This window comes from Ochotona princeps, chromosome 7 (assembly GCF_030435755.1).
Source record: "Ochotona princeps isolate mOchPri1 chromosome 7, mOchPri1.hap1, whole genome shotgun sequence".
NCBI lineage: Eukaryota > Metazoa > Chordata > Mammalia > Lagomorpha > Ochotonidae > Ochotona > Ochotona princeps.
The window spans coordinates 5346068-5367160 of record NC_080838.1 but is presented as its reverse complement, the minus strand read 5'-3'; the positions used below and the strand labels follow the sequence as shown (position 1 = coordinate 5367160).

Genomic DNA, 21093 nt, shown 5'->3' with positions numbered 1-21093 from the left:
TCCTGCCTTTTTCCTCCGTCTCGTCCCTCTCTCTGTCTTCTCCGTTTAGGGCTCCTTTCTCAGCGAGCTCGGTCCAGAAGCTTAAGGGATAAACTTACCCTGTTGGCATTGTTGAGTTTTCATACACGTCCTTGCGTTTTGCTCATGCAAGTCAGTGCTGAATTTAACAGCTGCTCTACAAAGTAGAGAATTTCTGAAGATTTACTTCTTTTTATTGGAAAGCAGAGTTACACAGAGAGGGGAGAAATTTTCCATCTGCTTGGCCCATCCAGAGCCAAAGCAGGAGTTGGGAACATCTTCCAGGTCTCCCATGTGGGTGCTGGGGCCCAAGCGCTTGGGTCAGCCTCCTCTGTTTTCCCAGGTGCTTTTAGCAGAGAGCTGGATTGCAGGTGGCGCATTCGCGACTCGAACCACTGCCCTTTTGGGATGTTGGTGTCACAGGTGGAGGAGGATTAACTTGATATACCGTGGCACTGGCTGCAAAAGGAAAAAAATTGTAATTTCAGCAGTTTGTGATGGCACAAGTTGCGGGGAGGTCTCACTGTTACTGTCATTTTTCTGGGAGGCAATGGACAATGATAGGGAACAAGAAAATCCCTGCCAAAGCAGGCGGGTCCGAGTGGGCATCCAGCAGCCCTCTCACAAACCTTGGGAAGGACCCTGCTCTGCAAGCACACCGGGGCATCCATGCCAGTACCCTGCAGTGTAGACGTATATGTGATGTGGAATCCAGATGTGTGTGCGTGCGCGCACATGTGTATCATGTCCCAAGCACCTCTTCCTTGATCTTCACTGATCAGACGTAGTCACGTTTGGATCATCAGAGCTGACCCTAGGTAGGTCCTGAGGTCACCAGAGAATGCACCCGTCCCTCATTGTTGCCTAGCTCAGGCTCCCCCATCAGTTGTAGTTGTCATGTCCCTGAGTCCATGTTGTGATGCTCACCCTGGGCTTGCCTAGCCCTGGCAGGGGAGATGCTGGGAACGGCAGCCTCCCTGTGAGTGCCGGCCAACTCCTGGGCACCTGCTGCGGCACCTGCCGCTCCACCTCTGGACCTCCCTCTCCCTCTGCTCTCCTGGATCTGCCTTCCAGTGCTTCCACCGCTTTCCCTTTCCTCCTGCTCCACTTCCAGAAGCTGGCAGAAGACAAGGGACTTCTGGGTCAGAAACAACCTCATTAACCACAGCTGGCAGCTTGAGCCCCAGCATATTTGTGGGTTACCTCTTGATGGCCACTCTGTTGGAGGGACGCAGCCGGGAACCAACACGCGTCCCATATGGGGAGGGCATGATCTTTGTCACGGTGGGTGTTAGGTACGCTTCATCCACGAGGTGTCTGCCAAATAAAGACAGCCAGGGCTGCTGCCTGCAGGACCTGCAGGAACAAGGGACCCCCCAGACAGTGGTCTCATGGTGTACATACCTGCTGTTTGCACGCAGCCTTTGCTGCTTTTTTGTCTCTAAGATGTACGTATATCTTTGAAGAGCAGAGTTGCAGAGAGGGGGTGAGAGCGATTGAGGAGAGCAGTGGCTGGGCCAGCCCGAAGGCAGGAGCATGGAATTCCATCCAGGTCTCCCCTGTGGGTACAGGCGCCCAAGGACTCAGGCCATCCTCCACTGCCTTCCCAGAGGTGTGTGCAGGACAGGAGTCAGGGCCCCCGAGGGATGCCATCCTTGGAGGTAGCAGTTTAGTCTTCCACACCACAGCCCCAAGCTTGGTTTCCAAAGGATCCTCTCATTGAGTGCACCTTTCCGTCAGCAGTTGTTGGTGACTGTGACCCATGGCAGGTGGAAGGGGCCATGTCTGGGTGATTTATCTTACCACATGGAGGAGCAGGTGCCACCAGCAGGACACCAAGCAGTAGGATGAGGTCATCCTGCAGTTCTGACCTATCTGCGCCCTTGACCTAGCCGATGAAAGGACTCCCTAAGTCAGTAGGTGACTTTCTGCTGAGGTTTCTGCATTGCTACTGCAACTTGGCCAGGTGCAGTAGGGCATCTGAGTGGCTGCACAGGCGCAGCAGTGGCCTGTGTGGGGATGGTCATCTGGGACAGCAGCCGTTGCCAGGAGCCTTGGGGCTGCCTTGGATACCTCTACCAGAACCTGTTGCTCCTTTCTGCTTGGCTCCCTCCTGGCTTCAGTGACTGTGTGGGGGATGTGGCTGGGCCACACGCTCGCCTTCCCGGAGGCTGCCCTTGTTAACACAGGCAGCCGTGTGTGGGTGAGAACCCTGCGAGTGTACACGGGCTGCAGGCTGGGTGAGCTGCTTCTGCAGACACGCAGGGGACACCGAGCACCGTCAAGGTGCGAGTCTCGGCTCTCCCAGCAGGGGGCACTCTGCTGCCTGTTGTCTGCGCCCCTGCAGGCCTGGCGGTCTCCTGCGTTCCAGGCAGCAAGCAGCATTTCCCCAGGCAGCTGCTCAACCCTGGGCTCCAGCTGCACTGTGAGTGGCTCATGGGTCTGTGTTCACAGAGGGTCTGATCGAGGGCAGGTGGCGTTTGTCCAGCCCTCAATGGGTGAGAGCAGTGGTTGGGAAAGTGGTGTTTCTCTAGGCGATGCACTGGAAGGCTTCCCGGAGGAGGTGATGCCACCGAGTTCAGAACCATCTGGCAAGGGCTGGCAGCTGCAGCACTGCTCAGGGTGTGGGCATTTGCAGCATTGGGGGAAAGATGCATTGGGACATTTTCTTCCTTGAGGTGGCCTTGCAAGGGTTACGAACGTCCCCTTGAATGTCTTTAGTCCCCTTGCTGAACCAGGGTCCTTGGGGACTCTCACACCCCGCTTTTCCAACCAACTCCTTGTGCCACCTGTGATCCAAGGCATTGGGAATTTTGATCACACTCAGATCCGCGTGTTGCACAGGCCCTGGAGGTGGCAGTACGGTCATTGTCCAAGTGGCCATTTTCCTGTGGTCTAAGGTCCTGGCACCCCACAAGACTGCCCCACACTCACAGTGCAAAGCAGCGTTGAGTTGAAATCAACTTGGTTCCAGCTTGGCTGGGCTGACCCCACAGCAACCCACCAGGACTGGCCTGGGGTGTCTGTTATGGGCAGAAATGAACATGGCCTCTTTCCAAATCCAGGGCGGGATTCTGGATTCTCTGGAAATAGATCCACACTTTCTGTCTCCCTGCATGTGCGCGCGCGCGCGTGCACACACAAACACACACACACACACACACAGCCCTTTCGTCCCTGTCTTTACCCAGGACAGAGCCGAGGTGGGGACAGCTCTGTGCACTGACCTCATTGTCTCAGCAGGGCTCAGGGACAGGGTGGGGAGGAGTATATGGTAGGCCTTGGGCTCACTGTTGGAGGGGGCAGTGGTTGTGCTGTGCCGTGGCGGAGCCTGGCAGGTATGCTCACAGACAGCTGGTGCTGAGTGCCCCTGATCTGGGGCACCCTGGATCCAAGTACACGTGCTTTTCCAGGGCTGCAAATAGGGCTGAGCCTGGGACTCCAGGCTGCATTTGGCACTGTGTGGTTCAAAGTACAGTGGCATCCATGTGTCAGCAGCCATGGGGCTCCCTTTCCAGGAGGAGGGCCCGGAACTAGGGAGCACCCATGTTTTATAGCAGGCAGTAAACGTGCCTGCCCCATGCTGTAGAGACATCCAATATGCCAAATTTTCGGCATGGTAGACCTGTGTGGACAGATAGCCCGGAGCTAAGGCCAGACACAGCCTTCCGGTCCCCTGGCCTTCTAGCGACTTCCCGGCTGAAGCAGAGTACATAACCCTCAAGGCCCTTCCAGGAACTCCATCTGTCCTCCCGGCTCCCCTCAGCTCTGCGGCTGCATCTGTGCTCCGCTGCCAGGCCTTGCTGTGGGATGCTCACGCCTGCCCCCACGTCCAGATGTAGTGTCTTACCCTGCCGGAGGCTACCCGTTTGCCATTGCAGCGTGTGCACCCCCTGCCCTTGCTGGTCATTGTCTGTGCCCTAGTGAGTGAAGCCCACTTGCTGCTACGTCCTGGGTGTCTGCCACAAGGCCTCACAGGTGGAGGTCTGCCATTGCCTGTCGAGTGAGTGTAGCCCATCGCCCAGGCCAGAGGACCATCATTCATTCACACAACATCCAAAGTGAAAGTCAAGGCCACATGACCCCTTCAGCTTCAGCTTCTGAAATGACATGTCACAAGGAGCCAGGGAAGGCAGAAGCCTGGGGTGTGTGTGTGTATGCAGGTGACATCGGGCAGTCTGGGGCGGGGGGCATTTTCTGAAGGGAAGAGAGTGCAGCAGGCAGGGCCAGGCGAGGGCCGAGGAGGCGCGCAGGCGGACTGAGCAGCTGCGTTCTCTCTTCCATAGGGCTGTACTCGCCTGGAGACCTGTGGCCAGTGTGCCTGGCCAGCAGCCTCAACTGCACCCTGGAGGGGGCTGCGCCTTGCGTGATGCAGGAGCCGGCCCAGGTGCACAACAGGTACGGAGGGCGCTGTCCCTTGCAACGATGCGAAAACTGCAGGTGTGGTGTGCATTGTGCCAGCGAGACAGGAGGGGCATCAGCTGCCTTGGGGGGCCCTGCCAGGGAGGCCGTCTGCAGGAGGGGGCGGGGCGTCAGCTGCCTGGCTGGGGCGTGAGCCCTGGGGAATGCCACTGTGACACCTGGGCTCTGCAAGAACGGGGGAGAATGAGGTTTTTGAAGTGTCCTGGATAACCTGGTCACGGATGAGTTTGCATGCTCACTCATTTTTCAGCACCAATAAGTGACTGTATCTTTTCGTGGTGTTCCTGATGAGCTCATTTGCTTTTTTTTTTTTTTTTTTTTCGAGAAAGATTAACTTATTTAATAGGAAGATTTATCGGAAAGATAGATGAGAGGATGATGGAGAGAAAAAGGTCTGCTTTCCATCGATTCACTCTCCAAGTGGTCACAACAGTCGGGGAGCCAAGAGCCAGGGGCTTCTTCCGGGTCTCCCGTGCTGGTGCAGGGTCCCAAGGCCTTGGGCCGTCCTCTGCTGCTTGCCCAGGCCACAAGCAGGGAGCTGGATGGGAGGTGGAGCACCCAGGACACAACTGGCGCCCATTTGGGCTGCCGGCGCTGCAGATGGAGGATCAGCTTGCCGCACCCCCGCACCAGTGCTGACTTAAACGTGCCACTTGGTGTGACGGTGTCATTCCCTTGGGGAACCTGAGGACGTGTGTTCTTGTCTCAGGACCCACAGGCACAGCTCGGTGCTGTGGTAGTCACTGTCTTCCGGAAGGAGAATCCAGCTGGCAGTGGGGATACAGACTCGCTGAGTCCTAGGCATGCCGGTCATCATGAGCCGAGCTGAATCTCAGGGGTGTGGCGACCCTTGGGTGTTGGCTGTGACGCAGGGAAGGTTTCCTGGTCCCAGGAAAGCCACTGGCATGAGCCGGGCGACTGGAGGCCGCATCCCTCGTGTCAGCCTGCCACCGGGAGGCCGCAGCCCCTGTGGGGGTTGGCAGTGAGCTGCAGAGCCGTGGAGCTCGCCGGGGCACACTCGGAGACCGCATCTCTTGTTTCTGTGGCAGCTTCATCGACTGGAGTGCAGCTTGCGAGGGTCCGTTCCCCAGCGTCTACTGCCCCCTGGAGCTCAACGACTACAGCTCCTTTTCGGAAGGTAGGTTGCTGCATTGCACCTGGGTGAAGGCCCGGAAGAAGGTGAAGGCGGGAGATGTGTCTGCTTCTAGCCCCAACATCCAGGAGAGTGCGCCTGGCGCCGGGAGCTGGCGTCAGCTGGCTTCCTGTGGCCCTGGCTGTGCACACACGCTGTGGGTCATTTCCTGTGCCCCTTAGAAAGCGCTCTGTGCCCACGTGCCCGGGACGTCTGCTCACATGCTCTCCACCAAGCGCGTCCTTCCAGTTACGGAGAAGGGTGTCACGTGGGGTCACGTGGGCCGTCGGCTCGAAGGTGCAACTCTGGTGTTGTGCTGCCCTTCTTGGGCAGGCCAGTCCTTGCTCATCCCTCCGTGGGAGCTGGGAGGGCACATGGGGGCTGCTGCCAGCTGCCTGGGTTCAGGCATCTCTAATAACAGATGAATCAGAGGTGGGCTCATTGGACAGTCCGTTACCACTCCATTACCAGTCCATTACCATTGGGGTTTGCAAGGCAAACAGAGGTGGTTGGAGGGCGATAGGGTGACAGGCACTGCGAGCAGAGGGAGGCGGGGAGGGAGAGTCCTCTCGGTTGGGAGGAATGGAAGGCGAGTGTCCGTATGGCACCTCCCCCAGGTCCCAGGGGAAGGAAGATGCATCCCGAGGGAAGGGTTATTTGACAGGTGGACAGACAGGATTTTACAGGGTTGGGGGCGTGGCCCTAGTCTACCTGCTGTATGGGAATCTTCATTACATGTGTTGGTCCATGGCGCCACTAGGGGTCGCTCAGTTTCTCGTTTTCTCTGCTGCCTTAGAAGTGCCTCGGTTCATCAGTGCAGCCGGCTGAGGGTGGTGTGAGCCGCACCCCACAACACTTGTAAGGCTCTCCCGGAGTTCCGATCCAGTGTGTTCATTTAGCATTATTAGAAAGACACCCATCCAATGATCAAACACAGAAAGCCATGGCCAGAGGAAGCCTTTCTTCCCATATGGCTTCTAATCAGTGGGGGTAACTTTGAGCTTGAGGGGAGTGACCCTGCTGGCCACTCAGCGTCCATGGTCAGTGTCTGACCGTGACTCGCAGGAAGCTGAGGAGGTGAGGGCTGGGAAACGTTGCTGCCTAGGTGAGGATCTCTGTCCTGACCACATAGTTTATGCAGCTCTGCCCCTGTCTCTTGCCCTTGGCAGAAACCATCAACTATGGCAGCGGCTTCCCCTGTCCCTCTGAAGTCCCCACAGACTTCATGGACCACAGCGCTCAGTCCACCTGGAGCTCTCCGGCCAACATCACGACCACCTGGGGACACGCCGGCTTCATCAGCGCTCCGGTCAGTACTGCCTTCCCTGTGCCCGCGTGGTGACTGGGGGGGTGGGCCAGTGGGGGAGGGAGGGCTTCCCTGATCCTGTCTTAGAGAATCCCAGCCTTGAGGAGCCTGGCTGGCTTGAGGAACCTTGGAGGCGAGGGGCGTCGGGGGGTGCTGGCAGCCACACCGTGTGGCGTGGTCTGCAGAGAACGTTGAACTTGGGCCAGCTGTCTCTAAGAGGTCTCGTGGTTCTCATGTCTGCAATGAAACGGGTAGGAAGTTTCAGGAAGGCCACCGGGGGCTTAGGCTCAGGCCCCCATGCCCTTTGCCCTGTGGGTGCTTCCTGGGGTGGCCCCTGAGTCATGGCAGCTGGACGAGGGGGGACAATGTAGTCTAGCGTCCCCGGTCATTGAGCTCAGCTCAGCAATGCATGTGCAGGAGGGTCCGGGGGCTATAGTCAGCCATGGGACACTCCTCTGAGGCCACCTCTCTGTCTCCCGCCCTGTACCACAGCCCTACCTCACGAGCACCCGCAGCCTGTCACCCATGTCTGGACTCTTTGGTTCCATCTGGGCCCCACAAAGTGACGTGTACGAGAACTGCTGTCCCCTGAACCCGAGCGCGGAACCCTCAGCCCACATGGAGAACCAGGCAGTCCTGTGCAAGGAATACTACCCTGGGTTCAACCCGTTCCGTGCCTACATGAACCTGGACATATGGACTACCACGGCCAACAGGAGCGCCAACTTCCCCCTGTCCAGGGACTCGGGATACTGCGGAAACGTGTGAGAGGCGGCTGGGTTTGCAAGCGCAATGGAATAAAGAGGCTTCTGTTTGAATGACTAGCGTGGCAACTGGTTGATGGTATAGACGACGACATTGGCGGGTATTTTGGCACTTTTATATGAAAATAAATTTTTTAATGAAATCTGGACACTCTAGTCTTTTAAAAAAACAAAAAACAACCATGGAATCGGGCAGAAACCAAGGCATCTAAGTGACGTCTATGGCTTTCCAAACCTGAGAAGTTGGAGGCGGGCCATGCGTTTTCAAAGCAGACGGGTGTCTGAGGGGGTGTGAGTGGAGGACGCACCAGCCATAGGGGTTTGCAGCTGTGAGCCGGGGAGCTGCTGGGTGGTACCTGGTCAGGCGCCATTCCCATGGGTTCTGGTTGGACAGACCTGTGGCTTGGTTGGTTAGACTGTTTCATGGTTCTCTGCAGGTTGTAAGAGGCGTGCTGTGTTGAGAGCTTCACGTTGGGCAGCCTAGTCCGTGCCCTGATGGAGTCAGCCTCCATCTGCGTGGCTCTTTGTTTTAAGGTTTATTTTCTTATTGGGAAGGCAGGTTTACAGAGAGAAGAAGAGACAGAAAGATCTTTCATCTGCTGGATCACTCCCCAACTAGCTACAATGGCCGGAGCTGAGCTGATATGAACCTGGGAGCCAGGATCTCCCACGTGGGTACAGGGGCCCAAGGCCTTCAGCCATCCTCGACTGCTTTCCCAGGCCATAAGCAGGGAGCAGGATGGGAAGTAAAGCAGCCAGGACACAAACTGGCAGCCATGTGGGATCCTGGCAGTTGCAAGTGGAGAATGTGCCAGTTTAGCCACTGCAGCAGCCGAGGGGATGGGACGAGCAGTCTCGTGCCGTGTCCCACACTGGCTACAGTGAGATCTACCGTCCCCATCATCTGGCTGGTCGCTGGGGCCACAACAATAGTAGGGCCAGTCTGGTAAGTGTGGAGTTAGCGCAAATGGCGGGTACCAAGGGGATTCGGCATGACCAGGCCAGTTTGTATGTGCTTGCTGTTAATTCTAGAATGCTGTGTTAGGGTGGAATGATCTGTGTGTGTGTGGGCCAACTTTGCCCACGTTTTAAACTTAGTTTTTTTCTTTTGGGCCCAGCGCGGTAGTCTAGTGGCTAAGGTCCTCTTCTTGCATATGCTGGGATCCCGTATGGGCGCCGGTTCTAGTCCCGGCAGCTCCACTTCCCATCCAGCTCCCTGCTTGTGGCCTGAGAAAGCAGTCAAAGATGGCCCAGGGCTTTGGGACTCTGTACTGCATGGGAGACCTGGAAGAAGCTCCTGGCTTTGGATCAGCTCAGCTCTGGCTGTTATGGCCACTTGGGGAGTGAACCAGTGGATGGAAGATCTTTCTCCCTGTCTCTCCTCTCTGTAAACCTGACTTTCCATAATAATAAAAACAATTTTTAATAAGCTTTTTCTTTTTCCATCTTGCTTGGCCTTCACTGGCAAGTCTGGGGGATAAGGCTGGGTTGGCTTGTGTGGAAATGGTGTCTATCCTGATTGTGTAGGGACCTGGGGCAGAGGATGTACCATGTACCTGCTGTCACTCTCCAGTAGGCTTACGTAATTGGTAGAAACTCAGGGTCGCAAGAGTCCCAACGGGGTTGAAGTGTAATCCCGCATCACAAAGTACTGAATGTCACAAAATCCACACCGTCTCCACTTCCTGTCCATCTCTGTCCATCTTGTGTTCATCTTCTGCTAACACACCTGGGCAGGCAGCGGACACTGGCCCAAGTGGTTGGGCCCCTGCCACCCCCATGTGGGAGACAGATGGAGCCCTGGGCTCCTGACTTGTCCCGACCCTGGCCTGGCTGTGGAGGGCATTGGAGGAGTGAAGCTCCTACCCTCTCTATAACTGCCTTTCAACTAAACTGGAAATAAATTTCAAATAAATTTGATAGTTACAGAGAGAAGCAGAGCGCGATCTTTGGTTTACTCCTTTGCTTTAAAATATCTTTTTAGAAATATTTATTTTTATTAGAAAGGCAGATGTACAGGGAGGAGAGATAGATATTCCTTAGGCTGGTTCGCTCCCCCCACGTGGCTGCAGCAGCCAGAGCTGAGCCGGGCTGAAGCCAGGAGCTCCACGCAGGTCTCCCGTGAGGGTGCAGGGGCCCCAGCCCTTGCATCAGCCTCGGTTGCTTTCCTGGGCTCCGAAGCAGGGAGCTGGATCACAAGTGGAGCAACCAGGACGTGAACTGGTGCCCATATCGGAAGCCAGTGTTGCAGGCAGCGGCTCTACCCACCAAACCACAATGCCAGCCCTTAACTTTTGTTTTTAATATCTACTTTCCCCCTCCACATGGTGACTGATGGAAAATGACTGACTTCTGCACATACGCCCCAAGGACTGGAAGCAGGAGCTTGAACAGATTTTTCCACAGGCTTTTCACTTGTTTGTAGTAATGTTATCTGCAGTTGCCGCACAAGGGAAATGGCCATGGCCCAAGAGAACCTTGGGCACGTGCAATCCTGTGCAGGAAGCCAGTCAGCCACCTGCTGGCCCAGGACCTGTTTCCACGCAACCTCGGGACCTGGGAGAGCCAGCTCGTTGGAAGCGGGGGAGGAGGGACAGGGATGGGATGGGCAGCTGCAGGTGAACCCCAGAGGCCGCGCAAAGCATCGGCCAGGTGTGATGGAAAGTTCCCTGGGGTCACACTCCCCTCCCGGAGGCGGGCGCGTGCCTGAGACACCATGGCCTGGCCGCCTACCTCATTTCATGCTGTAGGGTTGTGTGCACGTTGTAGAGGGCCAGGGCCACGTACACCTGCTTGCTGTTTTTTTCAGAGGTTTGGAGAGAAGGCCGAAAACTTTACTCAGGGACTTTTCTTGCTGAAAGGACTGGTGACTGATAATCCTGCGTGGGAAACACTGCCCTCTAGGGGTTGGTGGTACACGTGTCTGTGTGCTATTTTCCATTGCATGAAGTGCCCGATGAGCTTCTGTTTTTATTATTCTAATTCTACAAGTATGAGCTAAACGGTTCTCTCTTGTAAGATTTTTTAAGGGTTTTTTTCTTTTAATTTTAAAGGGAGAGAAAGAAAAAAAGCTTCCATCCACTGATTGCTCCCCAAATGGCCACAGCAACTGGAGCTGAGCTGATCCAAGACCAGAAACCAGGGCATCTCCCACAGGGGTGGAAAGGGCCCAAGCATCTCCTGCTGCTTTCCAGGGCACATAAGCAGGGAGCTGCATGGGAAATGGAGCAGCTGCAATGTGAACTGGTGCCCACATGGGATGCTGGCACTGGAGGCAGAGGCTTAACCCACCATACAGCGCCAGCCCAAAGCTGAACTGTTTCTTGTAAAACACAAGCAAAAACAGGACATGATCAGTCTTGCCAAACAAACGAAGATTTCTCTTTTCCCCAGTCATAGCTCTGTTCTTATGGAGCCCTTTGAGCTCGATGCTGTGGTTTGGGGGGCGATCCATGTGCTGGCAACACAGTCCCCAGGATGGCTCCACCTTGGGCGTGGGTGAGTGCTGTGGGTCGGTATCTGGTAGGAGGAGATGCGTTCCCATGAGACTGCCTTGTGAGGAAACAGTGGTTTCGCACAGGTGCCCAGCGCAGTGGCCAGGAATTCCCGTTTCCCGTCTCACGATCCTGGCTCCTCTGCCTCATGTGCAGCCTTCTGCACATGCGTGCCCTGGGAGGCAGCAGATGGTGCTCAGGTGCTTGGGCCCCTGCCACCCCTGGGAGAGACCTAGATGGAGTGCGTGGCTCCTGGTATTGGCAGCAATTTGGAGAATGAACCAGTGGCTTGAAAGTTCTTTGTCTCCCTGCCTTTTAAAGAGAATGAGAATAGCTCAACATAGACACACACTATCTTACGCCCACAAGCACACACACTCAGTCGCTCTCACAGTCTCCTGTCTTCATTGTGTGAAGCTGGCTGTGTTGCCCTGCTGTGCCATAGCCAGGGAGAACTCACTGGCACGCCAGCACTATTTGGCCTCCCTGCCTACCAGAATTCTGAGCCACGTAAGCCTCAGATGACGTTGCTATAGCAACACAGAAAGGACTGGGACAGCACTGATGAAGTGCTTGCTCTCCTGAAAGTCCATTGCTTCTCAGTGTTTTTGAATAAATGGAATCCAGCCTAAGTAAATGCTACATGAAAGGCCCAAAGTCAGGTATGTTGAGTCTGTGTACTATTCTAGGGCTTTCCTCAGGGCTCCAGTCTTGACAGGCCTTTAGACTCTTTCTTACCTCTTTGGGTTTGACTTCCTATGAAAGAGTACAAATATCTGACCCAAAGACTTTCAGTATATGTTATTCAAAAAGAAAGGAAACAGGAAGATATTCCATTCTACCGGTTCGCTCCCAGATAACCTGCCATAGCCGGGGGGTGGGCCAGGCCGAAGCAGAACCTGGAGCCCAATCTTTGTCTCCGCTGCAGGTGGCAGGAACCTGCCTACTTCCGCCACCACTGCCCTCAGCCTGGGGTGTGCGCTTCAAGGAGGCTGGCATCAAATGCAGAGCCAGGACCAGCCTTCCCGACATGGCAGCTCATCCTCACTGCCGAGCCCCAGGCCTGCCCCCATCAGAGCCTTGCTTTGTGTGAGAGCAGAAAGTTTGGTTTACTTTCCCTTTGCAGCAGTCTGAGTTGCGTGGCTCCTGGCGTGATGCTTACTGGCAACGTGAATTTAAGTTTTTAAACACAAGTGCTGTGTGTTGTGGCACGGCCATTCCCAGGGAATCAAGAAACCACTTTAAGATAGGTTGGTTGAAAATAAAGTTCTGCTTTGGTTTTAAGAATTATCAGATTTATAAAAACACACAGAGAAAATACTGTATGTATAGAGAGGGAGAGACAGAGAAAGCAGTCGATCTGCTGGCACACTCCCCAAATGGCTGCATCAGCCCGAGCTGGGCTAGTCTGAAGCCAGGAGCCAGGTGCTGCTTCTGGGTTTCCCATGGGGGTGCAAGGGCCCAAACTGCTTTCCTGCACTGCTTTCCCAAGCCAAAAGAAGGGAGCTGGGTTAGAAACAGAGCAGCTTCCCCTATGGGATAGCAGCACTGCAGGCAGAGGGTTAGGGTGCCAGCATGCCAGCCCCAGGAGCATACTTCTAAAAATAGGTGGCTGGTTTAGTTTCCACTGTTCCTGTTGAAAAATTCTTACAAACTCAGTGACTCGAAACAATAAAAATGCATTAGCAGTTTTAGGTTGGGCATCCAGTGTGAGTCCGACTGGGCTAATCCAGACTCGCGGGAGAATCTGTTTCCTGCCTCTCCTTCCCCAGATGCTGGAGACTGCCTGCATGTCTGGGCCCATCGCCCTGCCTCTGTCTTTTTCATTGTTGTTCTATTATTCCATAGGCACAAGGATTTCCCATCGCCACCACTGCATCCCCCTCCAAATGATTACAATTGTGTAAGCCTTTGGCAACAATCACACATCCGTTTACACATCTCTACATGTGTCATGGTATAGGTAATGGAAGAAAATTCTACCATTCGAAGCCAGCGACAACCAGCCTCTCAAGGATTCTGCTTCTAATGTTGCATGTTTGACTCCAAGCAGAGCCAGGAAAGGGCCTCTGTTTGTTTTAAGGCCGTAAGCAGAGAGCTGGATTGGAAGTGGAGCAGCCAGGATTTGAACTGGCAGCTGTGTTGGGTTCCATCACCAAAGGCAGAGGATTAGCTTGCTGTGCCACCACACCGGCCTCAAGGGCCTCCTATCCAAAGGACTTATGGATTAGACGGAATCCATCCAAAGAGAACTGCTCCACCTTGAGTTCCTTCCTTCCTTCATGGACGTCTCAGATTCATGGTTTCCAGGCCCTCTCTGGGGCAAAGGTCATTCCACCTGCAGCAACGCAGGTAAGAGCATCTTCATTACAACATTTGAATCAGTCATGAGTTGGAAATAAAAATTCTGCTAGAGGAACAAGTTTCAGCGATTACACATAAAGCTGTTGGAGTACAGCAGTCCCCCCGGCCCAGAGTTTCTCTTTCTGTGGTGTCAACCTGTGGTCAACCATGATCTGAAAATACTCAATGGAAAATCCCAGAAAAGAAACAATTCGTAAGCTTTCAGTTGATTGCTCTCAGTAGCAGAGAGCTTGTTCCCACACTTGACCATCACCCTCCTGTCCAGGGTGCCCGCCCTGCATTGGCAGCCTTTGTGGTTACCAGTGTGGCAGTGCCTGTGTTTGTGTAACCCTTATTTTCCATAATAATGCCCTCAGAGTCTAAGACTTGTGTTGCAAAGGAGACACCGGGCCGTGAACCCTGGAAGGACAGATCAGCTCTGGCACCATGTGGCAAACCTTGCAGGGCTTATGGGACAGAGGTCCATGATTTCAGGCATCCACGGGAGTCTTGGGACATTGGCTCGAAGGGTAAGAGGGAACTGCCACGCTGTGGAAGCTTCTGAAAAGACAATGAGCCCGACACAGGAGGAAGTGGAATCCCACATTGACACCTGGCCTTGGCCTGTCTTGGGCAGGTTTTGGGGCAGGATTAGACATGCCTTTTCACTCTGTTGTCGTTTAGGGCTCCGGGCATTGTTTATTACAAGCAAGTTTGACTCCCAGCACCCCCAGCTCCTGCCCAAACTTAATTCAATTTTCAGAGAAGTGTGTTTTTGGGCCTGGCGCAATGGCTCTATTGGCTAATCCTCCCCCTTCCATTGCCAGGATCCCATAGGGGCACCGGTTCATATCCCAGTTGTTCCACTTCCCATCCAGCTCCCTGCCTGTGGCCTGGGAAAGCAGTCAAGGGACGACTTGAGTTGCCACTACTGCCCTTGAGGGTCTGCATTAGCAAGAAGCTGAAATCCGGAGCTGCAGCTGAGGCTGAAACCCACACACTCCAGTGTGGCACGTGGGAATGTTAACCAGGGTCTTAACCACTAGGCAGAAGACTCACCCCCAACTGTCCCCTCTTTTTTTAAAAAGAAAAAGATTTGTTTGTTTTTATTGGAAAGGCAGATATACAGAGAGGAGGAGAGACAGAGAGGAAGACCTTCTGTCTGCTGATTGACTCCCCAAGTGGCCATGATGGCCAGAGCTGAACTGATCTGAAGCCAGGAGCCTTTTTCTTGGTCTGCCATGCGGGTGCAGGCTCCCCAGGCCACAAACAGGGATCTGGATGGGAAGCGGGTCCACTGGGATTAGAACTGGGGCCGTATGGGATCCTGTGCGTACAAGGTGAGGATTTTAGCCGCTAGACTCCCTTGCCTGGCCCTCAGCTGGCCGTTTTAAACCAGCTATTTATGTTTGCCAAGGCATTGAGTGAACTCCTTATTTATTTGTACATTAACCCCTTATTATTAGACATAGGGTTTGCAAATATCTTCCCTGTTTTATAAAACTATAGGTCATAGTCATTTTACTGATTGTTTGCTTTTCCATGAAGAAAAGGAGGTGCCTTTAAAAGCAGGCCAAAGTTGTTCTCTCCTTAGATGCAGAGAAAAGCATTTGATAAACTGAAATACCACTTCATGTTAAAACCCTAAGCAAGATAGGCACAAAGGAGCATTTTGCAACACAATCAGAGCCATATATGAAAATCTCAGTGCCAACATTTTACTGTACAGGAAAGTCTGGAAGTTTTTCTGCTAAGATCTGGAACTGGACAAGGATGCCCACTTTCACCATTGCTGTTCAACATAGTATTGGAAGTCATCACTATTAGGCAAGAAATGTGTAAGACTTTCATTCAAGAAAAGACATACAAAAGTAAAGAAACAGACACTGTCATCTCATAAATGAACAGCGTCATAGAGACAAGATAGCAAAAAGCAAGAGCTACAGTGTGCATCCCTGGCCCCAATACAACACTTAAACATACCTTGACAGCAAGACGCTGGGTTCTCTACCGTTGCTTGTGCCCACAACACCATGACAGAAGGCTGGAGTCGAGACTACAACTGAAAGACTGTATTATAAATTACAGGGGAAATGGAGAGGGAAGAAGGGATAGGATACAAAGGGAGGGGAGGAGGAGTTGAACCCGATACATACAAAACAGTAAAATGGAAAATAAGACTAAAAAAAGAAACTTGTGGGCTTGGTGTGATGGTTCAGTGGCTAAATCCTCACCTTGCGTGTACCACCAGGATCCTCTATGGATACCGAATCATGTTCTGGCTGCTCCACCTCCCACCCAGCCCCTTGCTTGTGGCATGGGAAAGAAATAGGGGATGGCCAAAAACTTTGGGACCTTGCACCTGTGTGGGAGACCTGGCAGAGGCTTCTTGAAGTTCCTGGCTCCTGGCTTCCGATCAACTCAGCTACAGCCGTTGCAGCCACCTGAGGAGTGAATCATTGGACGGAAGGGTTTCTCTTTCTCTCCTCCTCTCTGCATACCTTACTTTCCAATAAAAATAAATGAATCTTTTAAAAACTAGAGGTAAGAAGCAAAATCTTCTTTCACCTTCTACAAAATCAGCTCTTCATGGCCCAGCGACCTAAATCTGCACCCAGAAACTGTGAAAGCAAAGCATAGGAAATACTCTATAAGATAGAGGCATTGGAAAAGACTTCTTAGAAAAGTCACCAAACACATAGGCAGTCATAGCCAAAGATGAACAAATGGAACTCCATCACACTAAGAAGCTTCTGTACGGCACAAGAAACTGTCAACACAGTGAAGAGGCGACCAATAGAATGGGAGGAAATCTTTGCACACTGCACAGCAGATAGGAAACTAATACCCAGGATCTACAGAGAGCTTCAGGAACAATGACAGCAAAACAGACAAACCTATTAAGAAATGGGCAAAGGTTATAAGCTGACATTTTTCAACAGAACAAATTCAAATTGCTAATGGACATGTGAAGTAATTCTCAGGCTTCCAAGCAGTGAGGGAAATGCATTAAAAAAAAAAAAACCCATATTCTCACCTACCTCCAGTGAGAATGACCTACATATGGAAACCTACTAATAAAATCTGCTGGTGTGGATGTGGGAAAAAAGATATCCTACCCCGCTCTTGGTGGGAGTGTAGGCTAGCGCAGCCAATATGGAAGTCAGTATGGAGAGTGCTTAGACAACTGAAAATTGATATACCTTAAGACCGAGCAACCCTGCACCTGGGAATGTATCCAAAGGAAGGGAAATCTGCGTGTGAGAAAGTGACCTGTGTCCCTATATTCATGACAGCATTGTCCACAGCAGCGAAGACATGGAAGCAACCCAGATGCCGGCTGAAAGAGAAATGGATAAAGAAGCTGTGGTACATCTACTCCAGGTGGTCCGACTCAGCCATTATAAAGAATGAAATTCTACCATTTGCAACAAAATGGTCCCAACGAGAGATCACTACGCTCAGTGAAATAAACCAATCCCAAAGGACAAACAGCATATGTTCTCTGATAGAAGACAAAATTCATACCAAATACAGAACAAATGTGCATATGTGTATATGTATGTATGTATTCTCACACAAGAACTGTATAATGGAGACCAGCACACCAGGAAGAAAAGATATACTGCGGGATGCGTCTCTACTCCCGGGTAAAAGGACTGTTACATACACCTGGACAATAGGCTACTGGGTTTTCCACCATTGCCAGTACCTACAGTGCCATGATACACTTGAGTAGCAGAAGGTTGGACTTGTGACTGTTGCTGAAGGGCTGTTATTATACTATACTATTGTAATTGTACGGGGGGAAATGTTGGGGGTGGGGAGGATGGGGAGGGAGGGAAAAAGGTGAGGCGAGGGGTGGGGAACCCCTGTACCTACAAAACTGTATCATGAAAGCTGCAGCTGACACTGAAGGCCAGAAGCAGGCTGCCAGGCTCAGAGCCATGCCCTGGTGAGGAGGAGGCCACAATTGCCCCTCCTCGCTCTACCACTGTTGGGCAATACAGCCGTTTTGCCTCCTCTTGCTTGTTGAAGATATGAGATTCTTTTAAGAGGTTTTATTTCATTTATTTAAAAGGCAGAGAGAGAGAGAGAGAGAGATCTCCTATACACCGATCCACTCCTTAAATGTCCACAACAGCCAGAACTGAGCCATGCTATAACCAGGAAGCCTGGAGCTCTGTCCAGGTCTCCACGTGGGTGGCAGTGACCTGAGTACTTGGGGCCATCTTCAATGGTTTTCCCGGGCACATTAGCAAGAAACTGGATGAGAACTGGATTGCAGCTAGAACTCCAACCTGTGCTTATAAGGGATGGCAGTGTAACAGGTGGTAGCTTAACTTGCTGTGCCACAACATATGAGATTTTTGACAAGAGTAGTTTGTTAGTCACGCCCTCACCCTGGCAACATGCAAGCTTGCTAAAGTTAACAGTGGAATCCAGGATCTGAAGTTCAAATCCTGTCCACGTTTCTTACCAGCTCTTCTTCCAATCCCTGTGAGTCTCATGTTGCCGGGCTGGTAACTGGGAGTAGGTTAGGGGGGCAGGGATAATTCTTTCACAGGGAGGCTGAGAGACCGCTGCCTCCGTGTGTGACATTGCTCGTGCAGTGCCACTGGAACTGAGGCTCGGGGATGGCTTTCCCACTAGACTCCTAGCTTCTCTGAGCATGATAGTCCGGATGCTCTGCTGTTGGTGCCAGCAGCGTGCCTGGCCAAAGGGAATGCGTCTGGTTCCTGTTCTCTTGCCAGCTTCCCTCTGCATCCCCTGTCCTTTGGATTTCTGCAGGCCTTCCTGCAGGGCAGGGCCAAGTGCTGGGCATGGGGCATTTTTGGATACCATTAGGGAAGTTAGAATTCTTGCTAGCAAGCGCTTTTGCTTCCTGAAATTGAGATTTCTGTGAAATGCGTTATGCAAGAGTGGAATTTGAACACAATCACTCGCTGGATTGCCTGGGGCCAAGGTGACTTAACCCCTTCCCAGTTCCTGGGGCAGCTGGGGTTGGCCCAGTCATGCAGATTTGGGAGGTTAAAAACAAACCTGCCCAAGTTGCTGTGAAAGAAAACTTTCTCAGCACAACCCACCCTGCTTCTTGGAGAAGAGAGCAAAGTGTTTTTTTCTTTCCCAAGCCAAGGACTGTCCCCTCTGCTTTGGGAGAGAAAAGACCATTTCTTGCAGGGTCTGTGGAAACACTTCCACAGTGACGTACCTATGTGTGGGTTCCCCCCCTGCTGCTTTCCAAGACTGTCTGCTTGAAACACGTGCTTCTGCCTCATGACATTCCCCTGTCCTGCCCCACCCAGGTCTCTATTCTACCTGTGCCATCAAAATCTCATTTCCAGGGAGGAAGGCAGTGCCTCTGGTTGGTGAGAAGTGACGGGGAGGCTCAGCAGCCTGGCTTCTGGTCCCTGGTGGAGACTTACGCTCAGTGGGCTGGAGACGGGACTGACCTGGTTTCCTGACAGGCATACATTTTTGCTGGTGATTGAGTTAAGATCTTAGAAGCGTGTCTTTTAGGAAAAGCTATGGTGTGTGTGTGTGTGTGTGTGTGTGTGTGTGTGTGTGAAATCTACCCAGATGTTTATTTTTGTTCACAGTGTTTGGTTGTCCACTTAGAATTTTAAGAACGTCATGTATTTATTGATTTGAGTTGGAGAAAGCAGAGAAATAGAGAGCTCTCCCGCCCAGTGGGTAACGCCCCGAATGCCTGCAAGCAATATGATCCGGATCTCCGGGTTGAATGGTATGAACCCCATTCCTCGAGCCCTTACCACTGCCTGGCAGGAAGCTGGGGCCAAACTTGAACCCTAGGTATTCTGACATGGGACCTCAGGGCTGAATATCTGACTTCCTTCTAGAATTTTTATTCTTTACCAACACAACCTGGAAGTTCTGCAATTTCCTGTGTCTAAAATGTTCTCTGCCAAAGGACCCACAATTCCCTTTTCTTCCTCATCAGCCTCTGAAAGATGTCTGCTAGCTGAATTATTACTATTCTTTATGTACCTGATGGTTTGCATATATACTGACAGGCACCTAAATGTCTGCTTCTGATTCCCATAAAATGAATACACTTACTCATTTGGCTCTAGCAAGCTTTTTTTGTGCCTTAGATGTACTTCCTAGCAAATTATTTTTACCAGAATCCCTTGGCGTTTTTTTTTTTTTAATTGGAAAGTCAGATATACAGAGAGGAGAGGCAGAGAGGAAGAGTTTCTATCCACTGATTCACTCCCCAAGTGGCAGCAATTGCCGGAGCTGAGCTGATCTGAAGCCAGGAGCCAGGATCCTCTTCCAGGTCCCAAGACTTTGTGCCATCCTCGACTGCTTTCCCAGGTCACAAGCAGAGAGCTGGATGGGAAGCGGGGCTACTGGGGTTAGAACTGGTACCCACATGGGATCCGGGCATGCAAGGTGAGGACTTTAGTCACTAGGCTACTGCACCAGGTCTGCCTTGATGTTCTTTTGATTAATCCATCTGTTTGTCATAGATTTACTTATTTGAAAGGCAGGGCAAGGAAATCTTCCATCTGCTAGTTGGCTTCTAAGATGGTTGTAACAGCAGACCTGGTTCAGGCCAAAGCCAGCAGCCAGGAGCTCTGGCCACTTCTCCTGTGTAGGTGCAGGGGTCCAAGCGTGTGACCAACTTTCTGCTGTTTTCTCAGCTGCATTAGCAGGCAGATAAATCAGAAGTGGAGCAGCCAGGACTCAAACCTGTGTTCTGCTATGGGACACCGGCAGTGCAAACAGTGGTCTTACGTGCTACACCACAGAGCTAGTCCCTGAAATTCATGCTAAAGCAATGATGTGTTGGGGAAGACCAGAGCCTCCATCTGTAACCACCGTCTCCTCTGTTTTACCTTTCTGTTACCAAAAATGCTTTAAAATCATGTTGAAAGATGTTTCTCACAGTGAACAAGAATTGTGGCATTCTAACCTCTTTGTTTTTTTTTTAAACTTTCTTTTTATGGAAAAGGCAGATTTACAGAAAGAGAGAGAAGGCCTTGTGTCTGCTGGTTTACTCCCCGAGCGGCTGCAATGGCCAGAGCTGAGCCTTCTGGGCCTTGCACAGGGGCACTGCACCCCAGGCACTTGAATGCCTTCTGCTGCTTTCTCGGGGACATGTCCCTGAACAGGCAGGTGGCGAGCAGATGCCTACGTGGAGGGCGAGCGTCACAGGTGGCAGCTTTATCCAACAGGCCGCAGTGTCGGCCCTGAGCCAAGTATATGTAAAAGGTTCTTTATTGTAACATGTACGCGAGAACTATGTCAAGAGCTACAACGATGATGGTGATGATGATGATGATGATGGCCAGCAATTACACCACTGTGTGCCAAGCAATCTGTTAAGTACATTATATGCAAAACCTGATTTTCACAAGCAGGAAAATCAACTGGGATTTGAGGCTCATTCCACACCTGTTCACTCACCTTTTGACTTCCTTCTTGGGCTTTAAGTAAACAATGTTGTTTCGGGCGAGATTTATTTCTGCTTAAGGTCCTCCTATGAAGCAATCAGACTTGAGTTGTGAAATCCATCTGGGCAACAGAAACCTTGCAACAGAACGGCAACAGACACTCCCTGCAAAACGTTATTCTTTTGTTTCGAAT

The 21093-nt window shown here is 52.1% G+C and overlaps 1 protein-coding gene across 2 annotated transcripts in view; it reads left to right on the top strand.

Annotated features, from left to right (window-relative positions):
* The window catches only part of TMEM131L (transmembrane 131 like), a 173832-nt gene extending 166044 nt beyond the window's left edge, over positions 1-7788 (top strand). For both annotated transcript variants that reach the window (XM_004598469.2, XM_036495075.2), the window contains exons 32-35: positions 4305-4416; positions 5490-5578; positions 6742-6881; positions 7371-7788. In XM_004598469.2, the coding sequence (XP_004598526.2) occupies positions 4305-4416; positions 5490-5578; positions 6742-6881; positions 7371-7646 (617 nt within the window). In that variant the 3' untranslated portion in view covers positions 7647-7788. The remainder of the gene's footprint in view (positions 1-4304; positions 4417-5489; positions 5579-6741; positions 6882-7370) is intronic.
* The last annotated feature ends 13305 nt before the right edge of the window (positions 7789-21093 follow it).